This window comes from Odocoileus virginianus, chromosome 23 (genome assembly GCF_023699985.2).
Source record: "Odocoileus virginianus isolate 20LAN1187 ecotype Illinois chromosome 23, Ovbor_1.2, whole genome shotgun sequence".
Taxonomy (NCBI): Eukaryota; Metazoa; Chordata; class Mammalia; order Artiodactyla; family Cervidae; genus Odocoileus; species Odocoileus virginianus.
The window spans coordinates 20,078,563-20,094,544 of NC_069696.1; the positions used below are offsets into that span (position 1 = coordinate 20,078,563).

The window sequence follows — 15,982 nt, forward strand, 5'->3', positions numbered from 1 at the left end:
TCAAGAGAAGTTTGGAAACAAGATGAAAATCCTTGTGGAAGTTTTAATAGGAGTAGTGATTATGTTTTACTACAGTTTTAGAAAAATAGTTATTGACAAAGTTGACAAGATATCTAGTATTTAAGATAAAAATTTAGAAACTGTATTAAATCTGCACAGATAAATATCAAGAGGATGAATCATTTCACTTGCAGTTTCACCAGTCTTCACTAATGAGCAGTAAACACTATGCAGATTATTAACATTTACTGTGCAGCAGAGTGATTATTCTTTATGATTTTATTTCCAGGACTATTGCAGAATTCTCAAGTAAAATTTAGAAGTGCAGAGTAAAATCACACAGTTCTCAATTGAGAGTGGAATTCTTAGCACAGTAACTGAGTTGCATTTCTACAGAGGCTAGGAATCCTCAGCATAAAGTGATTATTTAAGAGTAAGCCATCATTAGTCAACCCTACTGACTAATGTTTATTTAATCTATTTAACATAAACTCAAATCTGAATAAAAATTATTTTTAACATCCCATTATTCAGAATAATGTTATAGTACTACCAGTTAAAAGCATGAATTTAATTGGAGTACCTGTGTCAAAGATAGAAATGTCAAGTCCACTTAAATGGCTTTGCTTAGCATTTTGCAAGTTTTTGCTAAAATTTTATTTTTAAATATATTTCATCACATATCCATACTTTGAATTAATATAGTGTTTGTGTATGTGTCTGTGCCCTTTGACCCAATAGTTTTGGTACTTCCTGTTGTTTTGTTAGTTAAAGCAGTTCTTGGAAAGCAGTAGTATAGATCCTTGTTTATTTAATCAGGAAAACCCTGCTATGGACCTGTTATTGAAATAAGAATCTGGGGCTATGTTACAAATATATGTCAATTTCATCGTTCACCTTTAATTTTACACCGTTTGGATTCTTGGTAGAGCACTTGCCCTCATCTGCTTCCCTTGTTGCCGGGCAAGGCTTGTGATGCTGATGTCTGATTGGTCTAGGCAGCTATGGCTTTAAGCCAATCAAACAGTGAATTTCAGTTCTCTCACAAGACTAAAGCATTCAAGCAGCTGCTGATTTATTTTTCCTATGGTGAGATTATATAAACTAAAAGTATGGCTGCAGCAAGCTCCCTCTTGGGTATGTTTGAAAAATTACAAGATTCATCTGTAATTGAAAGAGAGAAAATGAAGTTTATTTTAAAAACTTACTGCTAAAAATCTCATAGGTTTGAGATTTTGAGGAAAAATATTCTGATGACAGATTTCCTAATTTTATTTTATAGTTTTATATTTAAAGGACTAGAATGATGTCATATTGAAAAAATTTCCCTCCAGTTTACATGAATATTTATTATGTAGTATATATATTTGCTTTATTTCTTCAAAAGGGGAGAGCTCATAACCTTTTTGTAACCTGCTGCCAAAGGCAGTTAAGGTGAAAAGAATAGTAATTGTACTTACAACACTTAATACAGGTTATCAAGAATCACATTTTAATTTCATTAAATGAATCAAACTAAATCAGTTCAGTGCAGTAGACAACAAAACATCTTATAATGCTATCCATAGTTAACCTTTGGGTCCAGAATACAATTAACTTTTGGAATTGGAAATCTATAACGATAGGGATAGATGGGTATGAAAATAATCTTGTTAGTTATTTGGATCTAAGATTTTTCTGGATTTTTAGTATAAATGTTTTATATACGTTAAAGACTATGGAATTTTAAAAAGAAATTTACAGTTGAATTTTGCAGATTCTAACCCATTGTGTAGAGACGTATGTTCTTGTTATGTATTGTCCATATTTGACTCATTCCCCAGGTAGGGCATGGATTTATATTTCTGGAAACATTCTTTAAATGAAGATAAATAAGATTTACACCTTTTATCCTATTTTATTTATGTGGTATATTTTGTCCATATTATAGGTTTAGAATTTTATGCAATTATGTTCTAGATTACTTTTATCAGACAAAGAACCTCACTGAAGTGTTGCGAATCCAGGTTTTAACTGTGTTTTTCTGACCTTATTGTCTGTCTCCTGTTGCTGGGCAGGAATCAGAATGCTGGCTGCTGATTGGCTGAGTTTGTGAGCAGCTCTTGAACAGCCACTTAAATTCTTAAGCTTTTTGAGCAGGCAGATTGTAGGCTAAGACATTACAGCTTTTGGTAATACTTCTCTTTGTTGTTTCATAGCTATAATCTCTTTGCTAGAAAGAAGAGTGTGAAAGGAATGGGTGGAGGGGGATGAAGCAGAGAAGAAAATAATGCTTTCACTGAAGAAGAGGCTTATTGGGCTTTCCTTAAAAATAATTTACCCAAAATTTGAAAAAAAAAAAATCCAAGCCATAGATACTTATTTGCAGGTAACACACCCTTTTTGGTTATTTAAATATAAATTCCTTTAGTAAAGGTGAAATTCTTGTTAATACTGTAGAAAAAGATTTTTTTTTTTTAAAGTGGTGATATTTTTTTTTTTTTAAAGTGGTGATATTTCCCTACAGTTCTTGAATCTGAACATTAAAGTAAGGACTTAAAACATTTTTTTCTTACTATCTTCCTTATGAAAAATGTTTTGAGGAGAAAGTAGTTCATTACATTTTACACATTTACTTCTAGATATGGCAGACACTTTCTGCTGTAAAATATAAGTGCTTTTCCTATGAAGATAAATTACAATTCTGTGAGAGCTTCATGACTGTAGTATTGCTGCCTAAAAATGTAGTATTTCTTTTGTAGTATAGTTTTGTGAACGATATGTCAGTTCCAGATGATGATATTTAAAATGATCTTTAGAAATGTTTTGTTCCAGTCATATAGTAATGGAGACTTGTTTGCAAGTAACACACCCTTCTCTCCTGTGTGTCTTAAATATACATTATTTATGCAAAATAGATTTTCAAAAACTTACTGCTGATTGGTTTGCATAGATATGGCTGAACTAGTTTGAACTGGTTGTTCATGCTACTTGCTTCTTGCTTTGTTATTCATTATATTTACTTAGAACCCTTAAAAGATCTTGTAAATGGCTGTAGTGTGCGCCCTTGTGGGTACAGATGGTAGTTATTCTGTAATTCTTTGTATAGTCTTTTATTTTACTGTGTTGATGGCAATTTTGTTGATAAAACCAGCTTGCTTTGATAACATTTATTTTTATTAAATGTTACTTGGTGGCAGTTAACATTGAACATAATGTGTGCATGGTAGACTTTCTAATTCATATACAAACTACCAAAAATATTTAAGAGAAACTTGTTTCAGATTTGTATGCCTGAAAACATCCTAAATATACATAGACAATTACAATAACACTTATTGAGTGCTAACTGCCTTCCAAACACTTAATGTATAGAATCTCATAATCATTACTGCAACCTCTGTCAGGTACTGATATTCCCTTTTTACGGTGGCTGATATTAAACATTGAAATGCTAGGTAACTTGCCCTGTGTCACATAGTAAGTACATGGGAGAGTTAGAAATCAAGCACATGTTTCTGTTGGCAGAATTCATGTTCTTACTGGAATTATTAAAAATTATGAAAATACGCTTTTATAAAAAGAGGAATGTTTGTTTTTAATGCATCTGGCAACAGCAACCAGTTATGTATGTAACGGCTGAGAAATGTGGCTGTTACAATGTCAAAATCCAGAAGAATTGCAGTTCAGTATTTGAAAATATTTAAAGGGTAACCACACTCCTAGTACTATAAATTTAGTCATTTTTATGCTTGGAGTCAGCAAGGAAGATGTCTACAAAACTTGCATTGTATCTTATTTGCGGAACATTTTTCAATAAGTGTGAGTTTAAAATGGATTGTAGGTGGGAAAAATTTTGAAGTTTAAATTGTAGCTACATTTAAAGTCCTTAAAAATAGTGCTATGATAATTTTGCTTTGACGTTTCTTCTTGTTTTAAGGTAATTTTGTAAATAGTTTTACTCAGCTCTGTAACTTAAAAACCCAGGAAGACTAAGACATATAAGTAGTTGGCTTACAGTAAGAGTATGAATGCAGATTTTATACTGCAATCTAAAAGTGCTATGACAAAATGGTTGGTTCTCAAGCTTTATTGGCCTCCAGCAAATAGGCTGGGCCATAGTTTTGTGCTTTTCAGCTAGAGGAATGATGGAGTATCAGGAACATACCTGTAGCTGAAAAGTTGGGTTTATTGTTTGTTGCAGTGAGAGAGAATGCTTACCACAGGGGAAATTGAGGCATATCAGTAGGAGGATATTAGAAAAAAACCTGGTAAAGGGTTTATTTATAGTATAGATTGGGTTTTGTGGGGAGGGTTTGAGGCAGGAGAGCCTTACTCTGGATTAGGTACTATCAGAAAGGTGGGGAGGGAGCAATTCTGTGCTCAATAACTATCTCAGTAACTGTTATCTATAAGGAAGACAAACTACAGTGAGGATAAAACTACAAGTGATTAAAAAAAAAAGTGTAACCATCACTTATTTAGTCAGAGGGGGAGATATTTAGTAATTTATGGGTTGCTGGGTTGCACAGTGACCTTGTCTAATTTAAATGCTGAGTTTGTTATGTCCAACATGGCTTAGCTATAAGTATCAGGTCAATTTTTAATAACACTGAGCTTTGAACCTTAAATTCCTAGATTTCAGAGCTGCTTTTTTTCCTTTTCCAAGCTAGTATATCCTAGCATCATTCATACTGGTAATGGTGATATTAAATCAATATTCATGATTCCTGTGTATCTTAGTCCTTAAAAGGATGTTTGTTTTATTCCACTGCAGAGTGGCATCATTGTCTTTCTCTAGGACCAAATCTGAACTGGCCAGATGTTAACACAGAAACATTGATAGAGAACATCCTTATCTTAGTTCTGATCTTATTTTACCATTAAGTATGATATTTGCAATTTTCTTTTGTAGATAACCTGTATTAGATTTTAGTTGTTTACTTTTATTAGATTTCTGAGAGCTTAATTATGACTCAGTTTTGAATTTTGTAGAATGAATATTCTGTGTTGAGATGATCTGTTGTTTATTTTTACCTTCTATTCTGTTTATGTGGTGAATCACATTACTTGAAAAAGAAAAATTTTTTTTCTTAAATAACAGAAATGTATTGTCTTACATTTCTGGCAGTTAGAAGTCTGAAATTAAGGTGTCGAGGGGGCCATGCCCTCACTGATGAAGCTCAGGAAGGATCTGTTCCATATTTCTCTCCTAGCTATGGCTTGTGACTGACTAACTCCAGTTACCACACAGTGTTCTCATGTGTATGTGTCTGTATCCAAATTTTTCCCTTTTAATAAGTGCACTCATCATATGGAATTAGGACCCACCCTGATGACCTTATTTTAACATTATTTTCTCTGCAAAGACCCCTATTCAAATAAGGTTACAATTTAAGAAATTATGTCTTAGGGTGCTAATTTATTTTTTTCAAGTGGACATCTTCGTTAGGCCTAAAATCTGCAATGCTTAGCTACTTAACTTGTAAATCTACACTGCTTGATTATTTTATTAATGAAATCGACTCTCTATATATTTTAAATAGCTTATTGACATAGTTGTGTGTTACTACCTTTTAAAGAAATATACTTTTAAATAACTCACAGATGAAAGAAGAAATCACAATGGAAATTAGAAAATATTTTAATAGAACAGTGAAAAATATGACATTAAAATGTGAGATGCAGCTAAAGCAGCGCTTAGAGGGAAATTTATAGCTTTACATGAATACATTATAAAAAAGAGGAAAGATTAAATTTAATGCTTAATATTTAGCATATTGTGGAACTGCCAGACTCTTTTTCCAAAGCAGCTGTACCATTTTACAATCCCATTGCCATCATATGAGAGTTTCAATTTGCTCACATTCTTACCAACACCCATTACTTCTTTTGATAATAGCCATCCTGGTGTGTGTGAGGTGTTACCTCATTTTGGTTTTGATTTGCATCTCTCTGATGACTAAATGATGTGAAGCATCTGTTTATGTTCAATGCTTATTGTCTTTTTTTGTATCTTTTAGAGAAATGTTTGTTCAAGTCTGTTGCCCATTTTTAAGTTGTTTTTTTGTTGTTATTTTTCAATTGCAAAAGTATTTTACATTTTCCAGATGTAAATCTCTTACTGGATATATTATTTGCAAATATATAACTTGCAAATACAGTTGACCCTTGAAAAATGTAGGGACTAGGGGTGCTGAACCCCTGTACAGTTGAAAATCCTCATGTAACTTTATAGTTAGCCCTTTGTACCTGCAGATTCAACTAACCGTGGGTCAGGTAGTAGTGCAGTATGTATTTATCAAAAAAAATTCCAAGTTTAAGAGGACCCCTAAAGTTCAAACCACATTTGTTCAAGGGTCAACTGTATTTTCTTCTATTGTGAGTTGTTTTTCACTTTCTAGATAGTAATCTGTTATTAATATGTTAACAGTTATTTAGATATTTCTGGTTGCAAATGTAATATTTCTTTATGTTCCTTAATTCTCCTTTCTTTTTTCCCCTATCTCTATACCTCTCCTCATTCCTCTACTGCTTTCATTCTCTTATTTTTCCTATGACAGCTACTTTTTTACTTCATGTACTTTTTTAACATTCTCTCCTCCATACTCTATGAATCCATTAGCTTACTGAGAATGAAAACTAGGAATTAGTCACTTTCCCCCTAACATTGCCTAGTAATTGATCTCTTATGAACTTTACCTATTATCAATTTTATGTTATATAAATTCAATAGATATAAAAATTAATACACAGCATTATGTATGTTATGCTTTAAGTTAGCATAGATAATTATGCTTTCTATAAATACTTTAAAATTATATAAAGTGGTGCTTGCTTCTAAGATCAATTCATAATAAGTCTATAATTAGGTGGCTTTGGTTTCAAGTGTTAAACTCTTTCTTTTTCTTTCTTTTTTTTAAAGATTCAAAATGGAAAGTATAGAAGAACCTCAAAGAAAAGTCTTTAAGGCTCGAAAAACAATGAGAGTGAGTGATCGACAGCAACTGGAAGCAGTGTACAAGGTCAAGGAAGAGCTGTTGAAAACTGATGTCAAGCTGTTAAATGGCAACCATGAAAATGGAGATTTGGACCCAACCTCACCTTTGGAAAATATGGAGTATCTTAATGACAAGGAAGAGGTGAATGGCATTGAGGATCTTTGTTTTGACCCTGAGAAAAGTAAAGCAGAATGGAAAGAAACACCCTGTACCTTAAATGTTCATGTAAAAGGCAAGCAGGATGATGACTTAAAGTGTGAACCTTTGTCTGCAAATAATGTGAGTCCAGATCTAGCCCCTAAACTGGCTACTGAACCATCTTCTGGTGATTCAGCTTCTGATCTGGCTACTGAAGGTCTGGAGTCTGGAGATTCTGTCTCTGGAGACCTGGCCTCTGAAGCATTAACCTCTGGTGATCCTGCTTCTGGTGACCCTATCTCTGGCGATCTTGCCTCTGGTGGAATAGTCTCCAGTGAACTGGTCTCCAGTGAGCCAGTTTCTAATGAACTGGTCTCCAGTGAACCAGTTCCTGGTGAGTCGGTCTCCACTGAACTAGTCTCCAGTGATTCAGCGCGTGATGATCCGGCCTCTGGTGATCTTGCCTCTGAATCACTGGCCCCTGATGATCCAGGCTCTGGTGATCTGACTTCTAGTGATCCAGCTTTTGGTGATTCAGCTTCTGGTAATCCAGCCTCTGGTGAACCAACTTCTGATGAACCAACTTCTGAAACAGCCTTTGACCCCACCTTTGACCCAAGTTCCGTACCAGCCTGTGAACCAGTTCCTGAAACTGATAGTACACAGCCCAGTAGCAATAAAGGTGATGATTTTCTTCAACAAAATAGAGACAATGAAAAGTTAGATCAAATTTTCTCATTTGATGAGAAAAATAAAGCTGATAGTAATAGTGATGCTGATGCAGAAGCTCTCGAAACAGATGATGCAATTATATGTTCAGATCTGTCTCCTGAAAAGAAGTTAGAAGAAGATGCAATCACAGAATCTGCTGTTGGAGAGGAGGCTATATCTAGCAGTGTGGAGATTGACCAAAGTGAAAAGAATGAAGAAGAAAATTCTGCAGACCTTATAGAAACCATTAGTGAAGATGTTATAAAAGATGACAAAAATGAGAATATCCTAGAAAATACAGATTCTATGGAGACTGATGAAATCATTCCTATTTTGGAAAAGCTTGCACCTGCTGAAGATGAACTCACTTGCTTTTCTAAAGCTTCTCTCCTTCCAATTGATGAATCAAGTCCAGATTTGGAAGAAAAGATGGAAGGTTCTTTTGGTTCACCATCTAAACAAGAAAGTAGTGAGAGCTTGCCAAAAGAAGCCTTTTTGGTCCTCTCTGATGAAGAGGATATTTCGGGTGAAAAGGATGAGTCTGAAGTTACATCACAAAATGAGACATGCTCTCCAGGTTAGCATATTATTTAAATTTTAAAGATTTTGATTAGCTTTAATAAACTGCTTAGTAGAACATTCTCATAAAGTTTTAAGTTTCTTTTAGTTACAGAGGAAGTTGAGAATGATGGTGACTAGAATACTCTTAACTTGACAGGTTCTTAACTTCGCAGAATTCAGAATTAACAAAGATGCACTCTGAGAGCAGCATTGTGTAAAGTGCTGAGAAGGGAGATAAAAAACGTAGAAAATATTACACTTGCCTGTAAGGAGCTTGTAGACTGGGAATAGAGATAAGATGGACCAGTATAACACTGTGATGTAACAATTTCCAGTACATAATTAATCAAAATTCTAAAAGTTGTCCTTGCTGTCACTTACCAACCAAATAACTTTGAATCTGTTATAAAGGCCTACTGGTCTAATTTATTTTCTTCAAGTGTAACAAATTCCATTTTACAGTTTTCCAATTGAAATCTGATTCTTTTAATATTCTTTGTCCAGGGAATTATACCACCATTGCTGGAATTCAGAAACCTGGAGGCCTAATTATATGTTTGATAAAGACTATCCATTTGCTTTCTAAGCATTCTAGATTCTACCTAATGTTTGACTCATTTTCTAAATGATCTCTTAATAACTTAAATCTCTGGTTATTCCCTATTACTAATCTCTGGTTAGATTCCCTATTACTTTAAGAATTATTTCAGACTCCTTATATAAAACTGTATAAACTTCATGATTTGGTCAATGCTTGTCTTTCCCATCTCTTTTATTATTGCTAGAGAAAAAGGGAGAATGAGAGAATCCTACTTTGCTTTCATGGTGAAACTCAAGCATCATTCCCATGTGAAACTTTCTCAGTTACTTTCAGACTGGCATGAGTACCTTTATGTTTCCATTGTGTCACAATTGTCTTAGCCTTAGAACCCTGTGAGTGGAGTAACAAGAAACACAGCATTTGGTTTTAGTTTGTTTGAAGAAAAAAAAAAGGCAAGACACAGGATTCCCCCACCCCACTCCAATATATCATACCTACATTTCTTTTGGAGATAGAAACTTTTCCCTTATTAAAGATGACTTCATTTCCAAAGAGCATTCATTCATTTATTGAACCTGTATATATAGAAAGGCCAGTTTCTTCTTGGCTTGGGGATTTAAAGGTAAAATTTATTACTTGCCCTGAGGATTCTGTCAAGAATTAAACCACAGGCCATTAAATACAAGGTTTTGGATACAGTAATAATGTTAAATTGGTAGGCTGGGAGTTTAGAGGAGAGTAACTTTATGAGATATAGATGTTTCAGGGAAGCACCTTCCTTTCACTATTTGTGTAACATAGAGTTTTAATGAAGATAATCCCTCTTAATTGCAACTCCATCCTGCTTGCTCAGGTGAAAGATCTTGGAACGATTCTTTTTTTGTTTGGTTCACGTTCCATATCCAGTCTGTCAGGAAATCCTGTTGTTGCTACCTGCAGAATAGATCTAGAATGTTGTCTCTTCTCGTCATCTTCACTGCTATCACTTCTGCTCTGAGCCATCATAATCAGGCCAAAATAATGCTTGGGTCACAGTTAGTGCTCAGTAAATGTGGAATTAAGTAATTTGTAATATAAGAAATATAAGAATATTTTAAGTAATGTAAAGAAAAGTGTGTCATGGAGGACCTTGCTTGTAATGCTGAAACATACTAGCACTGGGAAGCCATTGAATGAGTTCAAGGAGAGGAGAATAACATGATCAAATTTACATTTTGGAAAGATAATAAGTAACAGTGTTTAGGGTGAACTTCACTCATTTCTCAGTAAGTATAGAGAGAGTAGTATTAAAAATATCTTTTGGTAATGAATATAAGAAAGTTAGAGCAAATTGAAGCTTTAATGGGTTTATACGTTTTACTTTTATTCCAGAATCTAGGATATTGGAGACTATCCCTCCCGCACAGTGCTGTTAAATGCAGCAAGATGAATATTAAGCTACCCCTATTGCATACTTTGAAAATTCAGAGTTGGGTTTATTTTTGGTTACTTACTTTTAGACTTTTATTTGGTTGTATGCTGTTAACAGAGTAAGTTTAGTAATCGATTTAATTTCTTAGCTGGTAACTGAACTTTTATTTTCTGTCCCCAGTTCCAGAGGAAATTTTGTTACTGTGGATTAAAAGTATAGTTTCTTAACTGTTCTTTGTTCTTTTTATGTGGTGGTAGAATCTGTTTCATGTCATATTTGTTGCTGTTCATCTGTCGAGGTATTACTTTCTTCAGATTCTTTATTCTTGACTAATTTTTAGTATTTTCAGAACACAGAATTGTAAATCTGGCTTTTCCCGCTAAGTACTAATGTGCTGTACTAGTAGGAAAACATAAAACTCTTACTATTTCAGACACTTCTTAAGCAAATTTGTTTTAAATGTAGCAGTTTTGATGTGTATTAGCATCAATAAAAAATAATGAATGATATCAGAAAACAAATAGAAAAGCTATTTCAGGTTTACAAAGATAGAAAAACCTAACAAATGATTGCAGCTACTCCTGCTGTGTAATAACTGATACTGAATGTTTAAAATCATAGTCTGTGTAAAAAGGCTAGGAAAAGAAAGGTTTCTCTCTGGGAACATTACAGCAACACTAGAGGAGGTATACACATTAGTTGTATCTTTCATGTATTTTGCATACTGTACTCTCCTCTAGCTACTGTTCATCTTTCCTGTCTTTCAGTGCCACTCTTTAAGTTATGTTAACAAAGCTAGCACAGTTTCATCTCTTCCTGTTTACTCTCTAACTTAATTGAATTGCGATTTCCACGTTGTCAGCCTCCTACCTAATTGTTCTCAGTGGAGTGACATTGATGCTCCTGTTGTTAAATCCAGGGGCATCCTTTTTTTTATTTTTATTTTTTTATTATTATTTTTTCCATCTATTTTTATTTGTTGGAAGCTAATTACTTTACAATATTGTAGTGTTTTTTGCCATACATTGACATGAATCAGCCATGGATTTACGTGTGTTCCCCATCCCGATCCCCCCTCCTGCCTCCCTCTGCATCCCATCCCTCTGGGTCTTCCAGTGTACCAGCCCTGACCACTTTCATGCATCCAGCCTGGGCTGGTGATCTGTTTCACCCTTGATAGTATACTTGTTTCAATGCTTATTTTATTCTCATACTTAAATGATCTCTTAATAACAATCCCTCCCTCTTGAGGTTCTCCTTAGTTTTCAAGCTACTGCATTCTTAGATTTTTCCTCCCATTTTTGCCATTGTCATTCTGTTTCTTATGGAGAAATGAAAGGGAGAGCTCTTCTGATTACTTGGCTTTTTAAAATTCTTTAAACATTGTTATTTCTTAATATTTTTGAGGAGAATAATCTGTTTTAGAGTAAATAAGATTTTATAATAAGTTCTGACATAATTTCCTTCCAGATATTACTTCAGATTTTAAAAATATCTGATTGATTTGTTTTTCCCTTTTCATTGAATCCTTAAGATAAATTCAGTTCAGTTCAGTCAGTCATGTCCGACTCTTTGCAACCCCATGGACTGCAGCACGCCAGGCTTCCCTGTCCATCACCAACTCCCGGAGCTTACTCAAACTCAGGTCCATTGAGTGGCTGATGCCATCCACCATCTCATCTTCATTTAATTTATTTATAAATTAATCTCATCCTAATTTATTTATGAGATACATTAAGTGATCATAAATGCTAATCAGGATAATTGCATGGGAATAGAATTTAAGGTTTCTGTCTAATTTTGCTTTAGGGAAAGTGATAGAATTGCCATGGTTTAGACAATTAAAATTATTGGTAATTTGTTTTCACTGTTTACTGTGTTCAGCTAAAATTCTTTATTATCTCAGCCCATTAATATTCAACTGTCCTACCTATTTGGATTTTCTTTATGGAACCTTGTATTCCTATACATTGGTGTGGAAGTTGCAGATTTTTCTATCAAGAAGTTGAGGAAGATCAAAGATAAAACAAATTTTGGAAAGGGAAATGTGAGAGGACGATCAGCTTCAGATGGCTGTTGTTGCCCATGTTAGGTATATATCTGGATTTTAGGGCAGAGGCTTGGACTGTCTAGGAATAATTAGGAGTAGATAGATTACCATATATAGCTGGAGTAGGAAATGCAACCCACTTCATTATTCTTGATTGGAAAATTCCATGGACAGAGGAGCATGGCAGACTGCACTTCCTGGGGTCTCAGAGATTTGGACATGACTAAGCATGCACACATAGATAGTGTCTATATGACCATGTAGACATTAGTTGATGTCGAGTGAGAGCTGAAATCATCTCAGAGTGAGTATAAGTGAGTGAGAGGAGGTCCAAGAACTGAGCTGTTTGTAGACCAGTGATTAGAGGTTGATGAGATGAGGAAGAACCAGCAAAGAGTACCAAGAAAGAGCTTCAGCTAGAAAGAAAATTAGGAGATTTTGTTGTCTTAGTAAGTCAAGTAAAGAATGTTCTGAGAAGGAAGGAATAACTCGCTATATTTATGTATCAAATGCTGCTGCTTGTTCAGTTAAGGTGGAAGAGAGTATTTAATGACCTGGAGATCATTTGTCACCTTGACAAGGGGCAGTGGAGTTGAAAGCCTATTTGAAGTTGACTTTCAGAGAGAATGGGAGAATTGAAGATAATAAAATGTAACTTTGCCCCCCAATTTTGCTTTAAAAGGGAGCACAAAAACTTACTGTGGAAGGTATATTATTTGGAAATTTGTATTAGTTAAATAAAGCCTTTAAAAATGTTCTGCAAAAGACATATTACCATTAATGGCACATTTTTCTGACATTTAATATGTCTTGTGAGGTTGACATTTACATTGGCTATTTATGTTCCTAGTATCTGTGAATTGCTTGCTTATCTTCTTTGCCTTTTTTTTTTTTTTTTTTTTTTGTGGATTATATTGTCTTTAGTCTGTAGGAACTTTTTGTTTGAAGTGTTTCTCATAGTCATTAATCTAAGGCAGGAAATTGGCAGACTATGACTGATAAGCCCTAACTGTTTTGGTCAATAAAGTTCTGTTGGAACATAGCCACATCTATTTGTTTATGTACTACATATTTTTTATCAGTAGTTCCCATCGTAAGTACAGAATCGAGCAGTTGTGTCAGAGACCATAGAGCCCACAGGATTGAAAATACTTATGTTTTGGCCATTTACAGAAAATGTTTGTCAACCCTGACCCAGGGCAGTGTTTTTGTCCATATTTTTTTGGAATAAAGTTCTATTCCATGTAATTCTGAAAATGGGGGACTAACCCCTGATGTAAATTCTGTCTTCTTATCCTCTACAACACAGTTTTTCTACGTTAATTTAATGGAATTATATTAAAGATAACTGTCATCAGAAACATTTGTCACAGCTCTTTCCCAAAGTTTTTAGGATTACCAAAATTACAAGTTTTGGTACCCGCTTTTAGGGAATTTACTGCTTCATCTGGTTGAAAGGAAAGAATACCACAGATAGAACTGCATTATGAAAGCATGCCAATATATGAGGCTGTACTCAAGATGGGAGGAATTACAGCAGAAACTGTGGATGAGGACAGCTTCTACAAAAAAAAAAAAAACCAGTCTTAAGCTAAGTATTTGGATAAGTTTTAGGAATCCCAGAAACTACTCTAAGTCATATATAAATTTGTCTGTGTACATAGGCTTTTGATTATTATTCTGAGTTGATGAAAGTTCACTTAGATTCTGTATAGGCTTTGTGAACAACAACAACAACAACAATTAAAGAAAGATAGGGCCTTACTCCTTTCTGTAGATTCTGTTAATACCATTTTTGTAATCCCAAGTTCTTTATTAAGTCAAACTCGAGCCTAAATTTTAATTCTCTTTGTTCTTTATTAAGTTCTTTATTAAGTAAAACTCGAGCCTAAATTTTCATTCTCTTTGTCTATTTTTAGTTCTTTATTAAGTAAAACTTGAACCTAAATTTTAATTCTCTTTGTCTATTTTTAGTTCTTTATTAAGTCAAACTCAAGCCTAAATTTTAATTCTCTTTGTCTATTTTTAAGTCCTAATAAGTGTTTTAAGTATGAGAATACAGTCACATCTTCTAAACATATCTGGAAAATGGGAATTGGATGATAAGAGGAGTTTTTTGAATAAAATGAAGGAATCACAAGCTCAGCTTGACATCTCTCTCAGAAGAGAGGGAGAGTAACATACACATAAGAGAGGCAGACCAAACCAGGCCAGTTTGCTCGGCTGTTTTCTGATTGAATGAAGTTACAAGGCTAATTTTGTCCTTTGGTGGTATGATGGTTTGCTGAATAAAGACTAGGTAAATCTTAATCTTAAGCAACCAAGTTACTCTGGAAACTTAGAAACTATGGGAGTCACCACCCTTAGTATTAAAGATAGGAAAACTTGGAAAAGTAAATATAGTAAATGCTTTGTAATGAGTGTGCAGTCTACAAGGGAGCAAAATAAACTTTCATTTCATTGAACTGAGGTTGAGGGATGAGATCTTAAAAACATTTCTCATGAGCATAGGGTGGTAAATGGGAAGTTAATTTTCTAATACTCATTTATTTTAAAGCTTAAAAATAGTCTGAGTAATCTTTATATGTACTGTGTTAACATTCTTGTTCTGTTTTACTACTGTCACGTTTTACAGAGTTATTGTTTTTGATATCTTAGTGTGAAAAATATTGTAATAGGTTCATCAGTGATCCTCGTCTTTGCCTGTTTTCACCTAAAAATTCTTTTTTTTTTTTTTTTAACCTGAGTTTCTACTTAGTATTCTTGCCTGGAGAATTTCATGGACAAAGGAGCCTGGTGGGCTATAGTCTATGGGGTCACAAAGAGTCGGACACGACTGAGTGACTAACACACACACACGCTACTCAGGGCTGTTGAAACTAAAATCCTGGTATTTGAAGCAGAAATGCCTTATCAGAATCTTTATATAGTTCTGTATGCACATGGTTGCATATTTAAATTTGGTTGCAGTATATGATGAAATATGGCATGTTTTATTGAAGCTAAAGGATATAAGGGAGGAAAATAGGATCCAAATATATCAGTGATTTGTTCTTCTCCCCTTAATGGTTAAGTTAGTTGAGGAGCTATAAGTTGATTGACCAAAGGCCATTTCCGGTTCCTCTGGAATTTTCTTTGTTATAACAATGCAGTTGTATAAATATCTTTATAAATATTTTTTGGTCGCATTCTTTAATTATTAGCTTTTATTTGCCTGTTTTGAAAATTACTTGTGCTACATCGCTTCAGTCATGTTTTATTCTTTGTGAAGCCAACCAGGCTCCTCTCTCCATGGGATTCTCCAGGCAAGAATACTGGAGTGGGCTGCCATGCCTTCCTCCAGGGGATCTTCCTGACCCAGGGATTGAACCTGCATGTCTTACTCTCCTGCATTGGCAGGCGAGTTCTTTACCACTATTACCACCTGGGAAGCCCGAAAATTCCTCAACCTTTCTGAATGTTACTGTCCTTATCTACATGATGGCAAAAATACTGTTTATGCTAAGTCACTTCAGTCATGTCCGACTCTGTATGACCCCATAGACGGCAGCCTACCAGGCTCCCCCATCCCTGGGATTCTTCAGGCAAGA

General features: G+C 34.4%; 1 protein-coding gene across 5 annotated transcripts in view; it reads left to right on the forward strand.

The window, feature by feature from the left end:
• ATF7IP (activating transcription factor 7 interacting protein) overlaps positions 1 to 15,982 on the forward strand; it is a 113,736-nt gene that overhangs the window by 43,773 nt on the left and 53,981 nt on the right. For all 5 annotated transcript variants that reach the window (XM_020910777.2, XM_020910781.2, XM_020910776.2 and 2 more), the window contains exon 2: positions 6,905 to 8,406. In XM_020910777.2, the coding sequence (XP_020766436.2) occupies positions 6,912 to 8,406 (1,495 nt within the window). In that variant the 5' untranslated portion in view covers positions 6,905 to 6,911. The remainder of the gene's footprint in view (positions 1 to 6,904; positions 8,407 to 15,982) is intronic.